At 45.9% G+C, this 27,659-nt stretch overlaps 4 protein-coding genes across 4 annotated transcripts; 2 read left to right on the plus strand and 2 right to left on the minus strand.

Moving 5' to 3' along the window:
* LOC8079614 (putative methyltransferase DDB_G0268948) lies at positions 4,757-5,956 on the minus strand. Its single transcript, XM_002457693.2, has 2 exons — positions 5,711-5,956; positions 4,757-5,613 (listed from the first exon to the last, which is right to left on the minus strand). Exons 1-2 carry the CDS (start codon positions 5,858-5,860, stop codon positions 4,981-4,983), a joined length of 783 nt encoding a protein of 260 aa, XP_002457738.1. The 5' UTR covers positions 5,861-5,956; the 3' UTR covers positions 4,757-4,980.
* On the plus strand, positions 12,713-13,892 carry LOC8079615 (putative methyltransferase DDB_G0268948). Its single transcript, XM_002455478.2, has 2 exons — positions 12,713-12,948; positions 13,046-13,892. Exons 1-2 carry the CDS (start codon positions 12,799-12,801, stop codon positions 13,676-13,678), a joined length of 783 nt encoding a protein of 260 aa, XP_002455523.1. The 5' UTR covers positions 12,713-12,798; the 3' UTR covers positions 13,679-13,892.
* LOC8060333 (two-component response regulator ARR1) lies at positions 14,070-19,929 on the plus strand. Its single transcript, XM_002455479.2, has 6 exons — positions 14,070-16,245; positions 16,826-17,267; positions 17,744-17,832; positions 17,958-18,300; positions 18,516-18,643; positions 18,743-19,929. The coding sequence occupies exons 2-6, from the start codon at positions 16,901-16,903 to the stop codon at positions 18,806-18,808; spliced, it is 993 nt and encodes a 330-aa protein (XP_002455524.2). The 5' UTR covers positions 14,070-16,245; positions 16,826-16,900; the 3' UTR covers positions 18,809-19,929.
* LOC8060334 lies at positions 19,832-20,721 on the minus strand. Its single transcript, XM_002457694.2, has one exon. It carries the CDS (start codon positions 20,582-20,584, stop codon positions 20,057-20,059), a length of 528 nt encoding a protein of 175 aa, XP_002457739.1. The 5' UTR covers positions 20,585-20,721; the 3' UTR covers positions 19,832-20,056.

Genomic DNA, 27,659 nt, shown 5'->3' on the forward strand with positions numbered 1-27,659 from the left:
GCCTTCTCGGCTTCGCGATGGTTCTTGGCGGAGATCTCCCGCCGCTGCACTTTCCGCGCTGCCTTGGCCTTCTTGTCCTCCTTGACCTTCTTCTGCTCCTCGTTCCGGGCCCGATTCTTGGCCCGGATCTCCTTGTCCTCTGGGACAGGGGGCAGGGAGTCCTTGACGACCCCCATCCTCTGCGGACGATCAGGAGTCAAGGAAAAGGCAAGAAGGAAACGAAAAGAAGGCGCAAAAATTCCATACTTACCAAGGAAATGTAGCCTTTTTCAAGGCGCATCGGCACCACCCAGGAATTCTTCATCTCTGGGTGTGTCGTCTTCTCGACCCGGGCGGTGATGTCCGAGGCCGATATCGGTTCGGCCAACATCCTCGTCCCTGCCCAAGGGACCCCCCGGGTCATCTCGAACATGGGCACTCGCCGCTGCGCCAGTGGAAGCAAACTCCTCTTGTGGAAGGCGATTGCCACCGTGGCCGCAGTGACTTCGGCATCTCTCAACTTTTGAAGCCCCGCGAGAAGCGGGGCAAGCCTCTTCTGCTCCTCGGCCGGAGCGCCCCACACCCACTTCTGGGGGGCCTCTGTCACCATCTTTCCGGAGTACTTCGGCAGAAGACCACCGTCATTCCGGAGGTAGAACCATGCGCTCTGCCACCCCCGGTTTGACGATGGCATCGTGCTCCACATGTACAGTCCGGACCGTTGCTGGCGAAGCTGCAGCGTACAGCCGCCGGCCCGCAGGGGGATCTTCTCCTTCCCCACATAGCGGGCCGACATGTCCGCCTTGAAGAGGTGAAGCCAGAGGTTCCAATTGACAGGAACCCCAAGGAACCCCTCGCAGATCGTGGTAAAGACGGCGGCCTGCATCACCGAGTTTGGGTTCAGGTTGTGTAACTCCACCTCGTAGTAGTGGAGGATGGCCCTGATCAGGCGGCCGACCGGAACCCCGAACCCCCGGTCTAGGAACGACAGGAAGCACACCACGTAGCCCGGCGGCGGGTTTGGCTCCCTGTCGTTCGCCGAGGGAACGATCCATTCCGGGAACCCGACGTCCTTGAGAGGACGAAGAATCCTGGCCCTCACGCGCGCCTCCAGCGCGGACTTGGTCACGTTGCTAGGCTGCCACGCCTCGACGCCGGCCATGGCTCTGGGAGGAAGAGGAAAGTCTGCGCGATGGAGGTGGAAGAGACGGCGGCAGAAGAAGGGGCAGGAGGCAAAGGTTTTGTGGCGCAGGAGCGAGAGGAAAGAAACCAAAACCCCAGCGGCCGCTTTTATAGAAGGGGGTGAGCCACGACCACGCCCCTGCGAGGAAGGCCAAGAGAGAGAGAAAGAGAGCAACCGTCGCCCACTCAGGTGAAAAACTCGAAGCGCCAACTCCCTCCGATTCCCGCGCCCGCCGCACGCACGCATTAAATTCGCTGGCGAAACGTCCCGTCCAAACCGGGGCGAGACGGCACAGCCGTTTCGAGTCCCCACGCGCCGCGCCTCAAAAGGAGCGCCCTGAAAAGTTATGACAGGGTGGTTCCTTCCAAGAGACACGGCGCCCGACCCCCCGCTGACCAAGCGTCGCATGGAGGTCTCCGTCGGGCGTCAGATTCCGTCTCGCCCGACCCCGACGCGAAAGAACGAGTCTGAAGAGAGCCTTTCAAGGCCCAAAATCCCTAGGCCATGGCCACCTACATTCCAGAGGTTGCGAGACTGACCTGCGACACAGGTTCGAACAGTCGCCTCAGGATGACCGAGCAAGGGATGACTGGAGATGAGCACAATAGAGGCCAAGGTCCGAGCCCAACAGGGAGTCGGCGCGTCTTTGCAAGTCATATCCGAGACCCATGCGGGTGTCACGTGAGCGGGATCCCATCGAGGGAGGCATCGAGCCCTCGGAACCTAACGAACGGTTCCGACATCCGCCGTGACTGCCCTCGGGTACTTTTTGAGATGTGCCCATAAGGCCACTAGCCGACCCCTATCGAACGGGGCTCGGACATCCACTCGGATCTACCCGCCTGTAGCTCCCGGGAAGCGCCGTCACTCGCCCATCGAGGGTAGTACGGCATGACCCACCCCTCCTCCGAGCGAAAGGAAGAATGAGGGACGTAATTACAAGACGAGAAAGAACCTGATCGACCCTCGCGGGGAAAGGGCTCGGGGGCTTCCTCGCACGATGGGAACAGGCACTACGTGTAAAGAACGCGCAACCTATCCCTTAAAACACTCCAGACTAAAGATGTCAAGGGGTGAAAGCCTTTGAAGGAATAACACCATTCCTCCAAAAGGCTCGGGGGCTACACCCGGCGGGTGCGCTCGCGCGCACCCCTCGGCAACAGTAAAAGGCTCCTAGTCAGCTACAAAGCAGTCCCCGGGGAAGGAACCTCTAAAGAGGTAATCCTACCCCTTCAGAGGCTCGGGGGCTACTGTTGGGTATCATAATAAGGGGTACCCAAATCTGAGCAACAAAAAACGCGAAGAAACATACTAATTACAATCATCAGGGCCTCGGACGCAACTTCCGACTCGCCCGACCCCTCAGGGCCTCGGACGCAAGTTCCGACTCGCCCGACCCCTCAGGGCCTCGGACGCAACTTCCGACTCGCCCGACCCCTCAGGGCCTCGGACGCAAGTTTCGACTCGCCCGACCCCTCAGGGCCTCGGACGCAAGTTCCGACTCGCCCGACCCCTCAGGGCCTCGGACGCAAGTTCCGACTCGCCCGACCCCTCAGGGCCTCGGACGCCAGTTCCGACTCGCCCGACCTCTCAGGGCCTCGGACGCCAGTTCCGACTCGCCCGACCTCTCAGGGTCTCGGACGCCAGTTCCGACTCGCCCGACCTCTCAGGGTCTCGGACGCAAGCTCCGTTTCGCCCAATCCCGTCCAAGGCTCGGGCGCCGGACCCCACTCTACCTGGGCAACAAGACTTCCCCCGACATGACGGACGCGACGGCCCCCATGACGCGGCAGGGCAAGGCGATGACTGTTTCAACCACCCCAGTCACTGTGGCCTTACCTCTGTCACTATACACCCTTACCCCTGTTCACTGTAGCACACTACCGCACAGTAGAAAGGGAATGGTGAGGTAAATCAGCACCACTGTTTGTGGTCATTTCCCACTGTTGACAGGATATGCAGCAGTACCGGCGATCCGACCCCCGCGACCCCTACAGGGTTCGGTAACCCTCTACAGGAGTAGCCATGCCGTCAACCATCCCACAAGGACGAGATGGACCAGCCTCAGCAGGGTCGGGACTGTGTTTTCACCATTCAACAGAAGAAATCTACTCTTGTAAAAACTTGTCTTCCCCTTAAGACTATAAAAGGGAAGCCAGGGTTCACAACTGGAGGGGACACGGGTCCAGAACACACGCACGCATACACTACCGTCACACCCTTCCAGAGCAGCTACCCGCACTCTTTCCACCACCAAGCCGAGACCTGGGACTTAGCCCTCTCTCGCAACCAGCTTGTACCCCCTACTACAAGCGCCTTTGGGTGCAAGGTTATACAGAATCTACAGCCACACTGGACGTAGGGCATTCTTGGCCCGAACCAGTATAAACTCTCTGTGTCCCACTTGCATCACCATCCGAATTTGGGTAGTCACGCAGACTTATACTCGTCAGTGCCTAGATCGCGAGTCTAGACTTATACTCGCTATATAAACAACCTCATCTACATTAAATATATAACTCCCCATGACTAGAATAATTTCTCAAGTTCACACAAGTGCCTATTCACATTCTTAACAAAAAAATATGCTAGTCCTTTAATTGTGATGTACATCATCCAATCTACCAAAGCCCAAGAAGAGCTACTCAACTTAGTAAGTTCAAATTGATCTTCTCCTCCATTCCCTATGGATTCGATATTGAAACCTTGGAATACTCCTTGGAAAATGGCCACAACATCATTGTATGCTTGTGTTATAACTATAAGGCCTGGTTTCCCCAAGTAAACTTTAGTCCCTATCACATAGAATGTTTAGACACATATATGAAGTATTAAATATAGACTATTTATGAAACTAAAAACATAGATTGAGACTAATTTGCGAGACAAATTTTTTAAGTCTAATTAGTCCATGATTTGATAATGTGCTGCTACCGTAAACATTTGCTAATAATGGATTAATTAAGTTTAATAAATTTATCTCAGAGATTACGGAGTAATTTATTTTTTATTAGCATCCGAACACACCATGAGTCACTCCATATAACATCCGATGTGACATCTAAACTTTAGTTCCTACGATCAAACACCCCTTAAGTTAACATAATTGATGCCAACAACGGTGCATCACACATAGTTTCATTGGGCCTCTTGACCATCGGCCCAAATCTCTCCCTTGACCATGATCATCCAAAAATCAATCCATATTTGTATATCAGCATGAAATGAAATTCAAAGTAGATGATCGTCAGCTAGTTTGAAGTAGTATATCCGTGACCAAAGATTTGTCTAGTTTGAAGTAGTATATCCTTATTTAGAAAAGATTGTATGTCAGCATGAGATGAAATGAAATTAAGTGCTGTTTTAGGTTTTTGTGCCACGAGTTTGACCTGATTTATAGAAAATATATGCAATATTTGTATATTCAAATAAATTTATTAAAAAACTAGACTTAAATATCTTTTCAATCATAAATATTAATATTTTTTAATATATAATTAGTTAAAGTTATTTCTCGAAAAACGTAAACGACACTTATTTTGGGATGAAGGGAGTATATTTGGATATTCTGTTATCAAAGTGTACACATTGAAATTTACACTATCAAGAAGACACTAAACAAAAAATCGAACAGAAAACTGCATTACAATTTGAAATACAATCGTGAACAAACGTTTGCAAATTGAATAAAATAAATAAACCGTTATTTAAAAAGTTTATGAGCATCGATTCCTAGATGATCGATCATTCGTCGTCGTCGGCTCGTCGGAAATATATCCACAATTTTGTTTTGGGTGCATCTCATTATTGTGGCGCCCTCACCTTACCTTGCCAATCCTGAGGAAGATGGGGTACGTGACGGTCTTCACCTCCTTGCCGTCGCCGCCCCATGCTGCGGCGAACTCCTGCACGGTGTCCTCGTCGAGCAGCTCGACGCCGTTATCCTTGGCCGTCTGGTACGCGGACCATGAGGTGATGTACATGAGGTAGTCATCCAGGTCCATCCGCCGGTGCGTGGAGAACTGGAACGGCCCCGTGTGCGTCTCCCCCTCGACGGGGTCGAACGGGAAGTCGGCGCTCCGGTACTCGTCGTCGACCATCCGGCGGTTGGGCGCCCAGTAGTTCTCCGACCCGTGGTACAGGCGCCAGAACACGGCGTCGACGGCGGCGTCGATGCGTGGCTCGGTGTAGCACCAGGCGGCGAGCACGCCGTGGCCGTGGCGCAGCACGGAGCGCGCCTGCGCGTAGAAGCGCGGGAGGTCGAGCCAGTGGAAGGCCTGCGCGACGGTGATGAGGTCCACGGACGCCGGCGCGGCGACGGTGGCGTGGATCCCCTCCAGCGGCAGGTCCGGCGGGGTGTGGACGTAGCGGACGTTGGGGAGGCGCGTCGCGTAGGCGAGCTGCTGCGCGCTCGTGTCCGTGCCCACCACGGCCTCGTACAGCGTCGCTAGCTGCAAAAGTCATATATATTGAAGCAGAGGCCGGGTCTGTCAGCGTCCGCATGCACGAGAAATTAATCTGGGAGGAGAGCGAGGATGGTCGACTGACCGATGCTGCGGCCTGGCCGTTGCCGGTGCCGACGTCCCAGGCCATGTCGCGGCGAGGGGTCTTGGAGGCGATGAAGTCGAAGAGCTCCGGCGGGTACACCGGCCGCGTCGCCACGTACTGCTTCGCCTGCTTCAGGAACAGGTTCGCCATCGTCTCAGGCTCTCACACACTGTCAATCTCTCTGTATGGACTTTGGAGGCAACTGAAGTTAGATTCGTCGTTTGGTGTAGTAGTGTTTAATTTGACCAGGTTGAAGCGAGAAGAGGCATGCGCGCTCTACTTATACGCAGCGCCGACAGCGACGTTCACCAGGCCGGGGTTGCTTCATGGCAGGTGCCGAGTTGCGCGCAAGCCAAGGCAGTGACCGTTTATTCCATTCCACGGTCACCGGAAGCAGGCTCTTTCCGGCGCGGGGTTCATCGGCCGCTATCCAAACTTTACTGCTCCTACTTGCCTTCCAAATGACCAAATGGATAGGGCACGTGCTTAAAAAAACACGCGAGCGCGTGCAGAGAAGAGAAGAGTCCGTGTGATGGGAGATATGGATAGCCGTTATTCGATCCGGTGAAGGTTACCACAGAGGCCAATATCAATTTGTCGACCAGGCTTGACCCATTTATCTGTCTATAGATATGTCTTATTATTATTGTATTATTAATTAGTTCTCTAGGCTGATTTGCGGACATAATTATTTCTACATAAAAATAAGGACAATTATTTAATATATTATGACACAAAGATAAATAATAAAGCACAAAAAATAACATTTTACTTGTACTAGTTGGTGATACTAGAGTGTTGTCTGAAATCACCTTAAAATTTACGGTAATGTTGTCCTATAGGTATCCGATGTGTAGTTTCACCTCTAGACGGACGTGTGGCTCATGCTCCTCCACTCACTCTCACTTTATATCCGCCCCTGACTTCACTTTGCTGCTCGACAGTCTTTCTTTTTTTTCCTTGCGTCTCTCCACTCTCTAGCTCGCTTGTGCCGCTACCTCTCTCTCCATCCTCGACCTTGACGCGGCGACAGCGATGACACTGGCATTTTTGCAAGCTGCCCTCTGTGCTACCGCAACCTCCATGCCACCGAGAGAGAGAGGGCGACGATGGAGGCTTTCTGGTGAGCCGCGCGCTCCGTCCTTCCCTCCCTCTTTCCCCTCTCTCTGGCGACCTCCATGCCACTGGAGAGAAGCTCGACGGTGGTGGCATATCTTACTCTTTTTCCTTTTCTGTGCGCGGGGGGGGTTATGAAGGCCGACGTGAATCGGACATCGAGGCACTAGTAGTACTGTAAAATTTAGGCACGTAAAATATAGAAGAAGTGTACATTTCTTTTCATGAGCTATAAATCACTCTCTCAAATTCTATTAGGTTAGTGTATAGCGTTGTTGTTTGTCAAACGTCAAACTTTGTTGAACGATTGTCAAAAAAACCTTCGCTGAACAAGTTCATAAAACATACATCAGTGCATCTGTTAAAATATTAGGCAAATTCAACAATAATTTAATCTAGAAAAATAACATGATAATTATATCAGTGACATTAAAAATATGTTTATGTGTTCTAAACATGAATGTCATATAGACAAGGCTAACAGTAAGAATCTAACACAAGACCTTACTAAAAAAAAGAAGTTTAGGATTATACCCGGCTGAAAGGTCCAAATGGCTAGAGAGGGGTGAATAGCCTATTTAAATTTTCTACAAACTTCAACTAGACAAGTTGATTAGTAAAACAAAAGGCAAAGCTATTCTAGCACTAGCACAACTAAGCTATGCAAACCACTTACACAATTCTAGCAAGAAAGCTAAACACTAGTTACAACAAGAAAGCACAACTAGAAACTTGCTACACTCCTAAACAAGATAGCTAAGCTAAACAAGCTACACAACTAGCAAGGTATGCACATAAGTAAAGTAGAGGGGAATGATTGTTATACCAACGTTGTAAAGTAGAAATATAGCCAATCAATCACAATTACAAGAGAATCCTCGGCAAGAGAAGACACAAGATTTTTTACCGAGGTTCACTTGCTTACCGGCAAGCTAGTCCTCGTTGTGGCGATACACCCATTTGATGGATCGTGAGCTAATTGGCAATCCAAAGCCAAACCCTCAGCGGGTGCCGCACATCCACTCACAAGATGGGGATCCTCCAAGCCACGAGCAATCCACTAGAGTAGCCAATTGCGATCTCCCGCGAGAAAGGCTCAAGAACCCCTCACAAATCACTTGGTGAGGCTCGAAACAATCTCCAATCACGAGCTCAACACCACCGCTGCTCCAAGCCGTCTAGGGCGTCAGAAAACACCCAAGAGTAACAAGAAATCCACAGCAAACTCAAGAATCAAGTGCCACTAGATGCAACTCTCAATGCAATGCACTTGAATCTCACTTAATCTCACTAGGATTTGCAAACAAGCAAGGAGATGAGTGGAGGGAGTGTTCTCTAGCTCAATGTATGTCTCTAGTGATCAAATGTGTAAGAGATGCCCTCCTAAAGCCGACCACCTCCTATTTATAAGCTCCTTCAACAAATAGAGTCGTTGGCTCTTTTCAATGGGCTGAAAACGGGGGCACCGGACGCTACCAAGTGATCACCGGACGCTCGAACCCCAGCGTCCGGTGCTCAGGGGTTGGCCACGTGTCCTTCTTGAATCTCGCGTGCCAGTCTCTAACGGCTACCTACGAAACACCGGACGCTCTGTAGGTCCACACCGGACGCGTCCAGTGCACATCGGACTAAAACTCAGGGAGGTATGCAAACTCTCGGGGTCACCGGACGCTGAGCACCGGACTGTTCGTGCTCACCGGACTCATATCCAAAGAGGTTCGCAAAACGCCCGCACACCGGACGCTGAGCACCGAACTCACTCCGGTGCGTCCGGTGCACACTGCTTCCTCTGGTCAAGTACACCGGACGCTAAAGGCCAGCGTCCGGTGAGTGTTTCTCAGCGAAAACACTCCCGCGACTTCTCTGGCGCAATAGAAAATATACACTTATTTTTCTCAAAAGCGCCGAATCTCGCCGAGCAAACTCGGCGGGAGGGAGAGAGGAACCCAAACCCCTCTCAACCCTAGGACTCCACCTCCTTTGCAAATGTGCTAACACCATCAAGTGTTCACCACCAAAGTGCATGTGTGTTAGCTTTTCACAAACATTTTCACCCAAAGGAATTAAGTTAGCACTTTACTAAATTCTAATGCATATGCTCAAGATGTAGACCTAGTAGCACTTGATTTGAGAGATGACCGTGATTTCCCCTCTTGATAGTCGGCTATCTATCCTAAACCCGGTCAATCACTTCTCTACTCGTCTTAGACCGGCAAAAGTAAGCCATGCAGATCGAGAAATGCTACTCCCTCTATCCCTAAAAATTTCAATTTATAAAATTCTTACCAGTCAAACATTTTTAAGTTTGATCAACACTATAAAAAAGAACATCAATATCTATGACATAAAATGAATATCTTATGAAAATATATTCTATGATAAATCTAATACTACTAATTTAGTACTATAAATCTTAGTATTTTTTTACAAAAATTCAGTCAAAGTTTAAAAATTTTGACTTAAGACAACTCTAGGAATTGAAGCTTTCAGAGACAGAAGGAGTACATTGTATGATCCTATTTGGTAGGGTTTCTTACTGGTTTAGGATCATTTGGATTTATGCTAAACAGGAAAACATAAAACACCTTCACTGGGGAAGCCTTTAAAACCTACTCTTACAGAGGTTTGAGAGTAGAATGAAGCCAAAATTAGTGGCTTCACCCACATTCACCTCGTCCACGTGGAATCAACAAGGACCGAGCCCATTCTACCTTCGTCAAGAAAGAAGTGTGTATGGAGAAGAGAGCTTGTGTGGGACATCGGGCGCACGACTGTTGGGGTCAGGTCCGCCTAGGCACACACGCAGGGGAAGAAGATAAGGATAGGGAAAAAAGATATTTTGGTCCTTTTATTCATTTTCTCCATTATAAGAATCTATTCTGCCAAACAAATTATCAAAATAGCTCCAACTCCACTAGAAAAACTATTCATAGAGCTGAAGCTAAAAAACAACTTTATTAATGAAGTGAAGTCATGCCAAATTGGGCCTTGTTTAGTTCACCCTTGAAAGCATCTAGGCCCCTAATGAGTTTTGGTGATTAATGACAATGTTAATTACTATGACTAACGTGTGTTTTGCAGAGGCAAAGTCATTTGAGTTAGGTCATGGTAATGGTGATCGATGGACTAGGTCGTTCATGCCAACTTAATGGTGGAAATCGTTTCGGTTTTCAAAGAATGGTTGGACATCGTCAAGACTAGACTAGGTCTAGGTGCCATATGGTGAAAAAGGGCACTTAGAGTAGTTTAGGACTATGTTTTTTCCTTTGACCGTACTATTAAGGGGGGCATTGAGAGAGTAGCTTGACCTAGGCAAGGCTTTAGGTTTAGGTGTGGTGCACACTTGATAAACCTAGCACTAGGCAGCTCTGTGAGAGTCCTTAGATCGAGAGAACCAAACTTTATTTTGGAAAGTTTGCGATTCGACGAAGTTTAGGTGTTGAGACAGCACCAGACGTAGGCACCGGTGGTGCTGACTTAGGTCAGCGCGTTTGGGTGTCTAGGGTTAGGCACCGGACGCACGCACCGGACTTGCCAGGGTACGTCTGGTCCCATACCCAGGTAGGTCTGTAGATTGACCTCACACCGGATGCTGGCACCGGACTCTCTATGGAGCGTCTGGTCCCGTACCTAGAGAGGGTTACATCTTGCCATCTCACCAGATGCGGTCCAGGTGAGTCACCGGGACTCACTGTGGGTGCATCCGGTGCATGGTAGGTGCAAGTACAGTTAGCCGTTAATGGGGCACCGGACGCTCTGCGGAGCACGTCTGGTGCAACATTGAGCGCATCTGGTGCTCCCGTTTTTTGAGGAATTTGGGTGACCGGCCCTTGAACTTGATGGGGAGTATTTATACTCCTCCACCTCGTCCGTGGGAGGTCTCTTGCCCATTTGATGAGTTAAGAAACATCTTGTGGTACAAGAGAGAAGCAAGAGCCTAGAAAGGATTGAGAATTGAGAGATTTTTTGAGTAAATCCTTCTCTAGCGAGTTCCAAGAGTTTAAGTGTGCATCCACCACTCTCTAGAGCCTTGTTTGGGTCAAGTGAGAGTTCTTTGCTTGTTACTCTTGGTGATCGTCATCACCTAGACGGTTCGGTGGTGACTGGAGGCATGAAGACCGCCCGAAGTTCTTGTGGGTGGCTCGTGTCAAGCTTGTGAGCGGTTTTGGGCGATTCACCGCGACGGAGTGTCGAAGAATCAGCCCGTAGAGAGCATTTGGTCCTTGCGTGGACCAAGGGGGAGCAAGGCCCTTGCACGGGTGCTCCAATGAGGACTAGTGTACAGTGGCGACTCTCCGATACCTCAGCAAAACATCGTCGCGTTCCTTCTTGCTCTCATCTTTTACTTTCTAGCATTTACGTTGAGCACTTTACATTCCTAGAATTGCCATGCTAGAATAGGATTGGAACTAGGCTGCAAAACTTTTATCCGGTACCTCTCTAGAACACACTTAGGCACAAGGGGTTGAATTGGAGCTTATAAGTTGCTTAAATTTTTAGAGAAGCCCAATTCATCCCCCTCTTGGGCATCTTGATCCTTTCAACCCAAAAACAAAAAAACTTTTCAAGATTCCCCGTCATATCGAATCTTTAGATGTATGCATGGAGTATTAAATATAGGCGAAAATAAAAACTAATTGCACAGTTTGGTCAGAATTGACGAGACAAATTTTTGAGCCTAGTTAGTCCATGATTGGACAATATTTGTCAAATACAAACGAAAGTGCTATAGTGTCGATTTCTCAAAAAATTTTGAAACTACACAAGGCCTCGTTAAGCTAATGAGACCATAGCCTTTAGGTAAAATGACAATGTGACTTCTAAGGACCTGTATGTATGGAGGGGCTCTGGTGGCTCTGGCTTCGACTACTTTAGCAGTATTGTGGAGGAGCCGCCAGAGCCTTAAGGCCTTGTTTAGATCAAAAACTTTTTGGATTTTGACACTGTAGCACTTTCGTTTTTATTTGACAAACATTGTCCAATCATGGAGTAACTAGGCTTAAAAGATTTGTCTCATAATTTACAGGCAAACTGTGCAGTTAGTTATCTTTTTTATCTATATTTAATGTTTCATGCATGTGCCGCAAAATTCGATGTGATGGAGAATCTTATAAAGTTTTGGATTTTTGGGTGTATCTAAACAAGGCCTAAATCCGTGGCTCTTTTAATTCCTCCCCTTTTGCGTGTTGATTTTTGTTAGGCCTTGTTTAGTTCTGAAAAGATTTCGGATTTCGGTACTGTAGCACTTTCGTTTGTTTGTGATAAATATTATCCAATTATGGACTAACTAGGCTCAAAAGATTCGTCTCGCGATTTCCAGCTCAACTGTGTAATTAGTTTTTGCTTTCGTCTATATTTAATGCTTCATGCATGTGCCACAAGATTCGATGTGACGAGAAATTTTGAAAACTTTTTGCTTTTTGGGTGAACTAAACAAGGCCTTAGAGAGATAGAGCCGTCCGACTTCTTATTATAGGGCAGCGCAGTGTAGAGCTGCCAGAGCCGGTGCCAAACACGGCCTAAATTTTGCCTTGGGTTATGGAGCCGGATTCAAGACGAGGACTGAGTCAACCCATTTCCACCCCTATTTAGCACGTTCTTTTTTGCAAGAAATCAAATTGCTAGTACAGTACTCAACTGTGTCTGGCCTTTCCTTTTCCTTTGGAGAGGAATTCAACATGTTCTGTTTTGGTAAGCAAGTTCCCGAATGAAACCCGCGCCAGAAAGAACCTGCTGTGCCTCCGGTGCAACACATGTCCGAAATCGCTTCCACGCAGTTGCACGCAGCTGCCCAGAAGAAGCCCCCCCGATGGCCCGATCGACGTCGCTTTTCCAGCCGCCCTATAAATAAGTACTCCGCGCGCATTCGGCATTCCTCTCATCGCTTCAACCCGGCTCAAAAACCAAGACGAATCCAAAGCTTTCACTGGCCTCCAAACCCCACCTCCTACTCTGCTGAAGTGTTGAGATCGATGGCGAACCTGTTCCTGAAGCAGGCGAAGCAGTACGTGGCGACGCGGCCGGTGTACCCGCCGGAGCTCTTCGACTTCATCGCCTCCAAGACCCCTCGCCGCGACATGGCCTGGGACGTCGGCACCGGCAACGGCCAGGCCGCAGCATCGGTCAGTCGACCATCCTCGCTCTCCTCCCAGATTAATTTCTCGTGCATGCGGACGCTGACAGACCCGGCCTCTGCTTCAATATATATGACTTTTGCAGCTAGCGACGCTGTACGAGGCCGTGGTGGGCACGGACACGAGCGCGCAGCAGCTCGCCTACGCGACGCGCCTCCCCAACGTCCGCTACGTCCACACCCCGCCGGACCTGCCGCTGGAGGGGATCCACGCCACCGTCGCCGCGCCGGCGTCCGTGGACCTCATCACCGTCGCGCAGGCCTTCCACTGGCTCGACCTCCCGCGCTTCTACGCGCAGGCGCGCTCCGTGCTGCGCCACGGCCACGGCGTGCTCGCCGCCTGGTGCTACACCGAGCCACGCATCGACGCCGCCGTCGACGCCGTGTTCTGGCGCCTGTACCACGGGTCGGAGAACTACTGGGCGCCCAACCGCCGGATGGTCGACGACGAGTACCGGAGCGCCGACTTCCCGTTCGACCCCGTCGAGGGGGAGACGCACACGGGGCCGTTCCAGTTCTCCACGCACCGGCGGATGGACCTGGATGACTACCTCATGTACATCACCTCATGGTCCGCGTACCAGACGGCCAAGGATAACGGCGTCGAGCTGCTCGACGAGGACACCGTGCAGGAGTTCGCCGCAGCATGGGGCGGCGACGGCAAGGAGGTGAAGACCGTCACGTACCCCATCTTCCTCAGGATTGGCAAGGTAAGGTGAGGGCGCCACAATGAGATGAGATGAGATGAGATGCACCCAAAACAAAATTGTGGATAAATTTCGGATGAGCCGACGACGACGAATGGTCGATCATCTAGGAATCGATGCTCATAAACTTTTTAAACAACGTTTATTTATTTTATTCAATTTGCAAACGTTTGTTCACGATTGTATTTCAAATTGTAATGCAGTTTTCCGTTCGATTTTTTGTTTAGTGTCTTCTTGATAGTGTAAATTTCAATGTGTACACTTTGATAACAGAATATCCAAATATACTCCCTCCATCTCAAAATAAGTGTCGTTTACGTTTTTCGAGAAATAACTTTAACTAAATATATATTAAAAAATGTTAATATTTATGGTACATAATCATTGAAAAGATATTTATGTCTGTTTTTTTAATAAATTTATTTGAAGTTACAAATATTGTACGTATTTTCTATAAGTCGGGTCAAACTCGTGGCACGAAAACCTAAAACAACACTTAATTTGGGATGGAGAGAGTACGTGGCTACTTGAAACTAGCTGGCGATCAGTCATATAATTTGAATTTTATGCTGATGATAACCTTTTCTAAATAAGGATTAATTTTTATATGGCTTTAGAGTTGTTTTGTTCAGAACCATATTTCTAATTAGACTATTTACAAAACTAAAAAACAACTAGAGAATAATTTATGAGATGATTTTTTAAGTCTAATTAGTCCATAATTGGATATTAATTGCTATAGATACAAATGTGCTACAGTACCTATTAAACTTTATTCTCACCAACCAAACACACCCTAAATTACTCAACTCATCTATTATAAAAATAAACTTGAATAACATCCGAATCTACATCCAAATGCGAATATATGTTATAAAATAATAACTCAATATCTATACAATACATTATATATTTCTAGATTACTCTGTTCTACGTCTGTTAAATTAAAAGTAAACATAAATACTATATGCCACTAGGCTATGTAAAAAAGTGCACACCCTTGACAAACCACATGTCATTTATTCATTTTAAATTATACTAACAAATGTGACTTTGTTAACAATGGACTGTGCATTGAATTATCAATTTTACGCAAAACAAGTTTTATGTAAGTCTTTTATTAAATAAGGCTATCTAGAGCACCCTCTCTGGTTGGAAGAATCTAAAGATTACCCTAATCTCATAGATTGTGTAAAGCAGTCGAACTCATATAGTTGGACAAGCAACCAGATATATGGATCTTGAAGAACGAGATATACTAGGAAAACAAACTATGTCATGTAAAGTGATCAGGACTCTATCTATAACCCTACCTTCTGGACTATATAATAAGGCGAGGTATGGAGCCCCCGATCGAGATCTAGATCATTGACCATAGTCCATAGCAACCCTAGGCAACTAGACATTAGTGCCTTGTAAGCACCGAGCATATGAGATAAGAGTTCTTCTATCTACTGGATGTAGGGTACTATACTATCTAAACCTGAATCAGTACAATCTGTGTCCCATGTGCTACCCACCTGATTCCCTATGCGTGATACACTAATCTTCATTGTCAGAGTTGACTCCTCCGACACTTCTCTCAGCAACCACTAGCTTGTTTCACCATACTATTTTATGGGATCTCTGACCACATAGAACAAGTTACCACTAGGGTATGACTTCACGTGAGTATCAAGCTCACCTCCCTCAATGCACCATCAATCACATTACGTGATAGTCCCTTTCTAAATTGATATGCCAAATTCTTAGACATATGGGCATAGTTCAATACTTTCACTCTAGAGTTTCTTAGCTTTCTAATAGACTCCAGCTGTCTCTTTATATGACTAGTTGAGTTCATATTGTCCTTAGGGTTATTTACTATGATGATCATTGTTTGATTGTCATGGCTCATGGAAGGCAAATGTTTTTGAACCACCAGCAAATACATAAGGAGTTCAAGAAGGACATCTACGGTGACAATGTCTAATGAAGTGATTTATGTTTCCAATGTCAAACTTGTCAAGATAGTCTGCATGCAAGACTTCCATAAAATAGTGTCACCTCCAAGCGTAAACATATGTTCTCTTGTGGTATAAATCTCATTTTCAATAAGCTCCTTCATCTTCAATAGTTGAGCACTTGCATCACTTGCCCAAGTCATCTGTCCTCCAAGGCTTTTTATGGCTTGCTCAACCTAGTGTGTGGGCGGACTAAACACCTCTTCATCTCACATAAAACACATTAGTCTATCTAAAGTTCTCATTCAATTATCAAAACCAAATCAAGGCTTTCAAACCCCAATGATGCTTGATCAACAAGGTGCATAGCTCTATGCAGGTCTTGGTTGTCTTCCATGGTGCAATCAGGTGCATGGAGCCCGACCCCAATATGTGCTCGTGCCCATGCATTGTTGCCAAGAACCTCAACCGGATCGGCTGACCCTCACAACCAGGACCATTTTGTGATCTACGTGTGGACCACCAACACCACACACCCCATGTGGATGGCCCAAGCAAGGTAGGTAGGAGTAAGAGAATGGCATCACCAACCTCAACTCGACACACAACAAGCAGGAGCACCTAGCAGGCATCCAGGTAAGAGGGGCGTGAGATAATGTCCCGAGAAGCCAAGTAGCAAAATGTAAAGGTAACATATGTAAGAAGGCATGGCCCATAGGGAAAGAAAAATAAATCTAAACTGATAGTATTTAAGGAACTCATACTTTTAGTGGTATACTTCCTCAATCCTAAAAAGAATGTGATCTCGCTTTTCAAGAAGTCAAATGAATTAAAGTTTGACTGAAGTCATTAAAAAAGTACTAGCATTTAATAATATAAAATAAGTATCATTAGATTAATTATAAAGTATATTTTCATAATAAACCTATTTGGTAACATAAATATTAATACTATTCACTATAGGTTTAGTTAAAGTTAATTAAGGTAGATTGGCCAATACTATTCTTTTTAGGAAGAAGGGATTATAAGGGATGATTATAAGTTTCAATGGTACTAAAGGATTTTCATTGTATTCAAATCATAGGTCGTGGTTTAAGAAAAAAAAACGAGAACAAGAAAGGCCTAAAGTTGGAGCTTAGAAAAGGGCGGGGGGCTACGTTAGAATACCCCTTTTACATTATAGAAGAATTTTATTTATTTTTAAAAAAATGAGCAGGAGGATGGGTGCAGTCGTACGGATCGTACCAACTACCAACCGCCCAACGGATCTGCTATATAACTGTTTACCTAGATGGATGGGTACGTCGTACGGATCGTACCAACCGCGCGCACTCAGCGCCCGGTGTTCTCCCATCCCATGGAGTCCGGGGAGGTGAAGGCCGAGCAGCGGCAGCGGCAGCCGCCCGTGACGCCGAAGAAGCGCAAGCTGCCGAAGCCGGAGAAGTCCGCGCAGGCGAACGGCGGAAGCTCCAGCTCGGCCGCCGAGTCGTCCCCGCCGAGTAGAACGTCGTCGTCGTCACCTCCGAGCAACGACGCTGACGGCAAGGGTCTGCAGCAGCAGCAGCAACAAGGCGGCGGAGGCGGGAAGAGGCCGAGGCTCGTGTGGACTGACGAACTGCACGACTTGTTTGTGAAAGCATACGACAGCCTTGGGGATGGTATGGTAGCATACTGTCACATGTTCTCGATCGTCTTGCTAATTTAATCTTGATTCAGCAACTAGCTAGCGAAGGGCGCTGGTGTTTACTCTGTCCGGTCATAAATAAGTAACGCCTCTTAAACAACAACTAACTAAAGGTCTTGGCCAGCATTGGGTATATGCATGTAAGCTTTATTTGTGTAGAAACTTTAACCAGCATTGGCTTTCAAACTATTTATTACCTCATGATCATGCATATATACAAGACATTTGTGTAGATTTAGCTTGTACCTACTTTCATGATCTCATAGATCTATTAGATGTTACAATCATACGTTAACGGAAAAGCTGCTTGCATGCAGCCAAACTTTAAGACCATAGTCGATGAAGTATATATATATTTGAAGCAAAAGGGTATATGCATGTAAGCTTTATTCTGTCTGGATTATATATAGATGGTACAGTATATAAGCTATACTCTGCATTTATATACAGAGGCTGTGCCAAGGAGAATATTGGAGAAGATGAACGAGAAGATGAACGTTCCTGAAGTTAGCAGAGAGAAAGTTGCAAGCCATCTCCAGGTGATTATTATCTATATAAATATAATACATAAAAGGCCTCATTTTATTACAAACTAAACTAAAAACTGCATACTGCACCTTTTTTGCCGATATATATATAAGATGGATTCACGAACTGCATGCAGAAACATAAATTACATCTGAGACGTCTAGCTGAAGAGGCTGCTTCAAGTCATTCCTCCCCTACCGAAGAAGCACCGGCGGCGCCCTCCCATCCTCTGCGTTCCCTTCCTCCGAACACAACTCCTTTGGCAGCAGAGGTGTCTCAGGCACAGCTAGAGCTTCTCCAGGTACTCCAGACACCGCCGCCAGATTGTTTGAGCAGAAGCAGCAGCAGCATCGCAACAAACCTTCAGATTGTACAGTCGATCCAGCAGCAGCTCCTCGGACCTCCCATCAAGGAACAACAAGCAAAGCCTGCTCAAACGATGCAGAGAGCTCCTGCTGATTCAGGCTCCTCTCCCGCAGGTAATGACTGATCTGATGTTTGGTTCTTGTTGCTCCCTAGTACTCTCTCTATCTTTATCCCTCTCTGTCTCTCTAAAATGCAATTCTCATTTTCGAGTAGTCAAACAGTTTGAAATCAGACCTATATAGTAACATATGGTACCAATTCCGAAATTGCATCTCTCATTCTGGAATAATTATGCCATTATTATGCTATTGCTCTTTGTCATCCGTAGCAATCTTGGTTCCTGAGGCCAACACAGAGGCTGTGACATGCATGGCGCAGGCTGCCAAGGCTGAAAACGCCGCGGAAGCAGAAAAAGCGGCTCCTACTCCTGGCAGCATCCTTGCACAATTCTGGGCGGTAGGAATTAATCGATGAACTATTATATAATCACAATTTGGTACTACTAGATTATTATTGAGGAAATAATCGTGATGCCACGGTCGGTCATTGTTGCAGAGCCCAGATAACGAAGGTTCTTCCACTTGTTCATGGGACATCTTCGGGCTCTCGCACGGGACGTAACGGAATATATAGCAGGGCGTGTGCGTCTGTGCCAACGGCGGAAGTTGTGTTAAGCAAGCGGTAATAATGACTAATAAGAAGGTTTTCTTCATGGACAGGGCCTCGGTTTGCTTTTGGTTGGGCCTTTTCATGTCGTGGACTCGTGGTCACGACATTTTTTTCTATAAGGACGTTGGTTATGTTATATGTGGAGTCCAATTATATATATTGACATTTCTTACTAGTTGGAGATCTTTTGTTTAAATTGTATTTTATATCTTGTTTTTCATTTGCTTCACGTTTACCGTTAGGAAGGCTTGTGTCTTTTGAGAATTTTGGGATGTGAGATGCACCTGAAGGTTTGCCTGTGAGACAGGGCCGGCCGTGGCTGATCGAGTGCCGAAAGTGTTTAAGGTTCCCAATCCCAATCCCCAGAACAGAACTCCATCCTGTGGTATATATATTCCTGTGCGCCGCGCGATTGCCCCAGCTGGCGGGCGTCGTGGGCACCGCTAGCTGCCAGCGCTCGCACGCGGCCCAGCTCCAGCTCGATTGGCAGGAGGGACGGATGATGAAGAACAAGTTTGGTAAGGAAGTGTGCAAGGACCAACAGATGGATGAAGCTAGGGGGCTGTGTTTTCGCTAGTACAGTACAGGCTAGAAATATTGCCAGACGACCGTCACATGTAGCAGACTAGCAGTACCTGCTTTGGCTGCCTACCTGTGCTAGCTAGGCAAAGGCAAGCTCATGCTTGAAATCTATGAAAATCTTCTTAATTACCAGGTACTGCAACACTTGTTAGTACAGTACTTCAGGGGCATCAAAATTAATCTATGCAAAGATCAGGTCTTGGAGTACTAGACCGTAGTACGTATTTGTGTGTATGGGGCTGGGCAATACTAAAATGTTGCCTTGTTAACAAAAGTAGATCGAGATGCATGCTAATAACCTCCACATTTTGTCCTCCTTCGATTCAATCACTAGAAACATTTTCACTATGGTTTGCACTTCGCACTTGTATATCAGGCAAAACTATACAGAAGTACAGAACCTGTTACCCGCGGTGCAAATATATATGCACCAGACTTTGGATTCCAAACATGCCACTAATTCATAACATAGTATAAGACTTCGGTGCAAATATCGTCATAAGACTTGATGATCGATCGAATTGAGAATGAAGAAATGCTTGTGAGGCGCAAGAAAGTCACAGCTTATTACAAGTCGCGACATGAAGAGTATTACATGTTTTCTTCTTCCGCTCAAGCTCAAACAGCCGTAGGTAGCCGTAGCGTGGCGGCGGCAGGCGCACCGTCGCCGCCGTCGGTAGTGACGGCGGCGATGGGGAGAGGCCCGCCGCGAGCGAGGATGGACCTGTAGATCTCCACCAGCACCTTCTCGTCGTACTCCTTGAGCTGCGCCGGCCGCGCGACGACGGCCCCGTGGGTCGCGTTGGCGCAGTAGGGCCCGCCGGCGGCGCCGTACCCGACGACGGCGGCGGAGGAGGCCAGCCGCAGCATGGCCGACACGTAGGCGTCGCGGAGCCGCATGAGCCACCGGCGCGGCGACAGCGCGGAGAGCAGCCGCCGCCCCAGCACCTGGCCGCGCCGCACGCGCCACCCGCGGCGACGGCGGTGGCGCCGCCCGGAGCCATCCTCCGGGGCCTGGGCGACGCCGCCACCTCCGAGCTCCGCGGTGGGGAGCGGCGGGCGGCGCTGCGCGGCGGCGGCGTCGATGCGGTAGTAGCCCCGGCGCTTCCAGTACGCCTTGATGCCGCCCTTGTAGGTGCGGTCCATGCCTTCCTTCCTTCTTCTTGAGAGGTGGACGAAGCTCTGCTCGTTTCGCTTGCGTCAGTGAGAGAGCGCCTGTCCTCTCCTGTAGAATATGGAAATGGTGGTGTACGACGCGACGGTAGCAGAATGGGAGAAGGATTTAAGAAGCATGGGATTCCTCCTCCTCCTCTGTCCTCTCTCTCTTTTTGTTTTCATGTGCAACGAAGCCCTGCAAGATTACCTCTATTCTCAAGAACCACCGCAAGTACTAGCTCAAGGAAAAAATTACATGCAGGCCTCGTTTAGTCGCCGAAAAGAAAAAAATTTAGATACTGTAATGTATGTATAACTATAACAATTAGTATATAATTATAGATTAATTAGACTTAAAAAATTCATCTCGCATACATACAAACTGTGTAATTAGTTATTTTTTAATTTATATTTAATGCTCTGTATAGATGTACGCTACTCAAATGAGAAAAAAAATATGGTGTATACTATTTCCAGTTCATTGACCGACGTTGTGCCTAAAATCATTTGCTTTGATTTATGTAATCAGAGTAAACAATGACCTATAGGTACGTACTACTTTCCTTTATTAAGGAGAAAAACAAGACTAGTGATGTCGGTTTGATGTGTCCAATATTTGACTTATGTTATGATGTTATATTCAGTACTTGCACTTGCTTGACACAAAATAATCATCATTCTGCAATTGGCAATTTTTAGTCTAAATTGTAAAAAAAAAATCTGTGTAGTTAACAATAATTTGACAGTGTGCATTCTATTCCATCATGAATACGTACTGTACAAGTTGACATTCACCCAGCATCATGTTTGAAACTTTTTCACAGTAGGTTTATAATTAATTAATTATTTTAACCGAACAGACTATAATTTTTATTTTCACAGCACATAATTCACATTAGCCTTTCAATAGCTCACAGCCTACAGTCTTTTTTTCATGGCCTACAGCTGAACGACTATAAGGCCCTGTTTAGTTCCCCACCAAAAATTTTTTCATCCATCCCATCGAATCTTTGCACACATGCATGGAACATTAAATATAGATAAAAAAATAAACTAATTACACAGTTTAGTTGAGAATCACGAGACGAATCTTTTAAGCCTAGTTACTCCATAATTAGCCTTAAGTGCTACAGTAACCCACATATGCTAATGACAGATTAATTATGCTTAATAAATTTGTCTTACAGTTTCCTGACGAGCTATGTAATTTGTTTTTTTATTAGTTTCTAAAAACCCCTCCCGACATTCTTCCGACACATCCGATGTGACACCCAAAAAATTTTCATCCCCAATCTAAACAGGCCCTAAACTATCAACAGACGAGAGTCGTTGTAACTCGTTTGACCGTGTTTCCTAGCGACACTTGGAGGAGTACAGATGCAGGTGACTTAGTTTAGTTCCAAATTTTTTTGGGAAATCGACATTGTTCGTTTGTTTTTGACAAATATTGTTCAATCATGGACTAACTAGACTTAAAAGATTTGTCTCGTCAATTTCGACCAAACTGTGTAATTAGTTTTTATTTTCGTCTATATTTAATACTCTATGCATGCATCTATAGATTTGATGTGACGGAGAATCTGAAAAATTTTACAATTTTTTTAAAAAACTAAACAAGGCCTGTAAAAAGTTTTTTAGATTTTGACACTATAGCACTTTCTTTTTTATTTGACAAAGATTGTCAAGTAACTAGGCTTAAACAATTTGTTTCACGATTTACAGGTAACTGTACAATTAGTTTTTGTTTTTATCTATATTTAATGATTCATGCATGTGCCGCAATATTTAATATGACAGGGAATCTTGAAAAGTTTTGGGTATTTGGGGTGAACCCTAAAATTCAAAACTTTTCAAGATTTTTCGTCACATCAAACCTTAGGCTTTGTTTAGATATGATTTTTTTTTGATTTCGCTACTGTAGTACTTTCGTTTGTTTATGACAAATATTGTTCAATTATAGACTAACTAAGGTCAAAAGATTTTTCTCACGATTTACAGGCAAATTGTATAATTAGTTTTTGTTTTCGTCTATATTTAATGCTTCATGCATGTGCCACAAGATTCGATATGACGGAAAATCTTAAAAACTTTTTGGTTTTTAGATAGACTAAACAAGACCTTATGTCAGATACATAGAGCATTAAATATAAATAAAAAATAAATAATTACAAAGTTTAGCTGTAATTTTGGGAGATGAATCTTTTGAGTCTAGTTAATTTATGGTTAGACAATAATTACTAAATACAAACAAAAGCACAAATGTGCACACAAACCTTGTTTATTTCAAAAAAATTTGCAAACACTGTAGCATTTTCGTTTGTATTGACAAATATAGTTCAATCATAGATTAACTAGACTCAAAAGATCCGTCTCGCAAATTATAAACAAACTATGTAATTAGTTATTATTTTTATATATATACTTATATATAAATATATTTAATGTTCTATGCATACACCATAAGATTTGATCTAACGGGAAATCTAAAATTTTTTACAATCTTTTAACTAAACAAGACCATGGTTTTGCCGGCTACAGTTAGAAGTAGGCGTGCACTCTTCAACACCGCGCTGTAGGTTTTCACCTTTAATTACTTCCCTAGCGATTTTCGCTTTACGCATCACATTCGATTCACAATGCTAGCTTCGTCACTGTACGAAAATAAAATAGACATATTCTAAACTGACCGATTTTGTTTCTATATTATGATGTTTTTGTTAAATATAAAAATCTATCAGTTTTAGTTGGTTTCGTAATCATGTTTAATTATTTTTTATACTCTTTAATTGCTAAAATGTGAAAATATACTGAACTAACCACGTTCGTTTTTATATTGTAATTTTCTTAACCATTTTCATCCTTTGCTGGTAGGGCTTTGTTTAGATTCAAAATATTTTTGGATTTTGACATTGTTTCGTTTTTATTTAACAACATTGTTTAACCATGGAGTAACTAGACTTAAAAGATTAGTCTTACGATTTTAGGTAAACTATGTAATTAATTTTATTTTCATCTATATTTAATGTACCGCAATATTCGATGTAACGGAGAATTTTAATTTTTTTTGTTTTTTAAGGTAAACTAAATAAGGCTAGGTGTCAATTGAGGCGAGCAGAGAGCATGAGCATAAAGCAATCTGCATGCAATTTCAGAATGTTGAATCTTCCAGGGGGGTACGTGCCAAGAGGTAGTGGTACAAGCGTCGCATTGAAAGGATGAGAGTCGGGCAGTTGGATGTCTGCGTTCCCTCTGTCCCATCATTAATGGCGATCGGTGCGGTGCTGCCGGTGCCGTGCACCGGTGACACGGCGGCGCCCAGACCCGGCGAGCTGGGACCGGGAGAGGCCCATGCGCATGCGGTGGCGTGCGTCTGCTGCGCATGTGCCGCATGGGAATGCTGATCCGCGTCCGCTAACGCACACGCACGGGGGCTCCATGACGCCCCACGCGCCGGCCGGATTTATGCTCCCAAAGGTTGATCGGTTGGTTGGTTGGTTGGTGGCTACGAAGAAACGACGGCCAGTTCGCTAAGGGCGATCGGAGATGAAATTTTTTTTTATGTCACCGGATGTGTCGAAAGAATGTCGAGAGAGGTTTTTAGAAACTAATAAAAAAACAAATTACATAGCTCGTCAGGAAACTGTAAGACAAATTTATTAAGCATAATTAATCTGTTATTAGCATATGTGGGTTACTGTAGCACTTAAGGCTAATCATGGAGTAACTAGGCTTAAAAGATTCGTCTCGTGATTCTCAACTAAACTGTGTAATTAGTTTATTTTTTTATCTACATTTAATGTTCCATGTATGTGTCCAAAGATTCGATGGGATGGATGAAAAATTTTTGGGTGGGAAACTAAACAGGGCCTAAGAGCAGGTACTTATAGCCAAGCTAATGTAGATACGGAGAAGAGAAAAGACGAAAGATGATAGCTTGGCTCTTAGAGCAGGTATAATAATGGACTTATAGCCAAGCTAATGCTGATGTGGAGGAGAGAAGAGATGAGAGATGATAGCTTGGCTCTTATGTAAGCACCAAGCTGGACACGGATGCATATGTAGTAGTGGGCTCAAATAGCAAGTGTTGTGAGAAGAAATAAGGAAAGAGAATGTGTTTTAGAGACAAGTATGATACAACTTATTGTATAACTTGGCTCTAATCACTTGGTTTATAGCCAAACACTTGGCTCTATTATTGACCTTGCTCTTAGAGCAGGTACAATAATGGGTTTATAGCCAAGCTAATGCTAATGTGGAGGAGAGAAGAGAGGAGAGAGATGATAGCTTGGCTCTTATATAAGCACCAAGCTGGGCACGGATGCATAGGTAATAGTGGACCCAAAAAACAAGTGTTGTGAGAAGGAAGAAGAAAGAGAATGTGTTTTAGAGACAAGTAGGAGACAATTTATTGTATAACTTGGCTCTAATCACTTGGCTTATAGCCAAGCACTTGGCTCTATTATTGACCTTGCTCTTATATAAGCACCAAGATGGACACAAATGCATAGGTAGTGGTGGACCCAAATAGCAAGTGTTGTGAGAAGAAATAGAAAGGAGAATGCGTTTTAGAGACAAGTAGGAGGACAACTTTATTGTATAACTTGGCTCTAATCACTTAGCTTATAGCCAAGCACTTGGCTCTATTATTGACCTTGTTCTAAAAAGTTAATGACTCTATTTGTTGTGAGAATTTTTTTTTAATGGCGGATAAATTTAGTACATAAACTCAAATGAATAGCGTCGTTCGATCTGAGCGCGAGCACCACCAGAGACTGCCCTAGTTTCCAAAGCAGAGCTGGGCAGTCTCGGTGGGCATCGAACACCGGTGAAAACCAATCGGGCCCTGCTGCTGCCCCTGCGACACGCCGACACGTCTTCTAGAGTGCGCGCGCCCGGCCGAAACGTCGATCCTTGTTGCCTTGCGTGCAGCGCGCGGCAGCCAGCCATGCATGGCACAAAAGGAACAGCTTCATGACATGAAGCGGTCTGCTACGATGGAGCTAGCGACGACGACAGCGGGCTATCGATTATATACGCGAATTAATACTGAAACCCGGCCAGGGGCAAGCTATGCAATGTCACTGTCTTGGATACGTACATACCGACGTACGTACGTACGTACGTGGTCATCTAGCGAACCTGATGAAGCAAGGCTCGGCATTGGTGCATCGCGTGCTGCTGGTCCATCGTCGTCGGTCCCGACTTCGGCGACACTTTATTATTGTCAAAGCATATTTAGCATCATTCGCAAGCATGTTGGCTATATATCATTCGTAAACATGCATGGCACGTCGTGTTTTTGTTTTTAATGATAATAAAGCGCCGCCGCTCTATGGGTATTATCAGTTGAGTTTGATTCTGCACTGCACTCGGTTACACATCACATCCAACGTTACACGCTACCAAAAACTATAAATGATAACGACCGGAGCATCAAAGATCGTTGTTGCGTTATTGAACCAGACACAACAGAGCCACAGCAGAGGGATCGATCGGCTGAGTATATGCGCTTGCTGGCCCAGTACAGCAACCTAACCTAGTAGCTGATGCCTGGGCCTATGGAAAGCTGTTCGTACGTGGCCTGCTGCATTGGCACAAACAAATGGGCCTCCATCCTAGTATATTCAACTGAGGCCTTGTTTAGTTCCAAATAATTTTGCAAAATTTTTCAAATTTTCCGTCAAATCAAATCTTTAGACGCATGCATGAAGTATTAAATATAGACAAAAATAAAAATTAATTGCACAGTTTGATCGAAATTGACGAGACGAATCTTTTGAGTCTAGTTAGTACATAATTGGATAATATTTGTCAAATACAAACGAAAGTGGTACTATTCTTATTTTGTAAAATTTTTTGGAACTAAACAAGGCCTGAGATGTTTGGGCTCACAGTTCATAGGCTGATCCGAACTAACTGTTCCTGTTCAGAGTGGGCATTCGGTTTAAACCGATAAATCGGTTCGGTCTTTTCGGTTTGAAAGAAAATCGGTTTTCAAACTATACCAACCGATCGGTTTGTGGCAGAATTAAGAACCGACGAATTCGGCTTCGGTTTCTTCGGCTCGTTTTTTCGGTTCAACCGAACTAACCTGCACATCAGGTATGCTGGTCGTCGCCATCCGCCGCTGCTAGTCCTGCTCGCCATCGTGCCTGGGTGTTGCTCCCTGGCCACGACGTGCCTTGGCTGGCCTTGCAGTCGCGCTTGGCCCACTGCTCGCTGGCCTTCGCCGCAGCTCGTCGGACGACGAGGTTGCTCGCTACTCACCGCTGCCGCTTCATGGATGCGCTGCTCCCTGCTGGCCGTCTACCGAGCCGATGCGCCGCTCCCCACCCCCTTGCTGTCGTGCAGAGGATCTGCTCCGCGATCCCCATCACCACAGACCAGACGCTGCACCGCCGGCTGCCGCCGCCATTGGTAGGGTTAGGAGCCGTCGCTGTGCACGTGCTAGGGTTCGGTTGTGCTGCGTGTCCCGTGCGTAGGGATTGGAAAGGTAGGAATATAGCTGAGTGGGCTGTGGGCCTACTAAGTTGATATGGCTTCCGCTTTGGGCAGGTGGGCTGACGCGAGCGAAGGGCCAAAGGCCTTGCAATGGGCTACATACGTGAGGAAATGTGAGGGAGCCTTTGTATATTCGGTTTATATGGTGTTTCGGTTTCACGTGACCAGGAAACCGACTACAGCACCGAACACCGATCTCTGTAGAATTGGATACCGAAGCCGAACCGAGAAACCGAAAAACCGACATTTCGGTTCGATTTCGGTTCGGTTCGGGTCGGTTTTTGGTTTTCGGTTAAAATATGCCCACCCTGAGTTCCTGTGTTAGTTGGGCCGTGTCAGTCGTCTTCCTCCCTCTTGTCGGCCCGAACGCTGACGTTTTACTTTTATTCATGGGAAACAAAACCCGTACAAACTACGGTAAAAAATAATCTAAATTTACTAAAAAAACACACATGTAGACATAACTTTGTAAAATATCTTGTCCAAACTCTAAATCGTTTGTGAGATATAAAAATAACAAATTTCTAACAAATCTTTTGGACAGCTTTTTGGTTTGAAATTTGTT

This window comes from Sorghum bicolor, chromosome 3 (assembly GCF_000003195.3).
Source record: "Sorghum bicolor cultivar BTx623 chromosome 3, Sorghum_bicolor_NCBIv3, whole genome shotgun sequence".
NCBI lineage: Eukaryota > Viridiplantae > Streptophyta > Magnoliopsida > Poales > Poaceae > Sorghum > Sorghum bicolor.

What these genes read in the sequence shown, in the direction of transcription:
- LOC8079614 (XM_002457693.2), bottom strand. Translation starts at nt 5,860, where the DNA reads ATGGCGAACCTGTTCCTGAAGCAGGCGAAGCAGTACGTGGCGACGCGG. An exon ending in ACGGCCAGGCCGCAGCATCG is followed by an intron (nt 5,614 to 5,710) that starts GTCAGTCGACCA and finishes TGACTTTTGCAG; the next exon opens with CTAGCGACGCTGTACGAGGC.
- LOC8079615 (XM_002455478.2), top strand. Translation starts at nt 12,799, where the DNA reads ATGGCGAACCTGTTCCTGAAGCAGGCGAAGCAGTACGTGGCGACGCGG. An exon ending in ACGGCCAGGCCGCAGCATCG is followed by an intron (nt 12,949 to 13,045) that starts GTCAGTCGACCA and finishes TGACTTTTGCAG; the next exon opens with CTAGCGACGCTGTACGAGGC.
- LOC8060333 (XM_002455479.2), top strand. Translation starts at nt 16,901, where the DNA reads ATGGATGGGTACGTCGTACGGATCGTACCAACCGCGCGCACTCAGCGC. An exon ending in ATACGACAGCCTTGGGGATG is followed by an intron (nt 17,268 to 17,743) that starts GTATGGTAGCAT and finishes ATTTATATACAG; the next exon opens with AGGCTGTGCCAAGGAGAATA. An exon ending in TTCAGGCTCCTCTCCCGCAG is followed by an intron (nt 18,301 to 18,515) that starts GTAATGACTGAT and finishes TGTCATCCGTAG; the next exon opens with CAATCTTGGTTCCTGAGGCC.
- LOC8060334 (XM_002457694.2), bottom strand. Translation starts at nt 20,584, where the DNA reads ATGGACCGCACCTACAAGGGCGGCATCAAGGCGTACTGGAAGCGCCGG.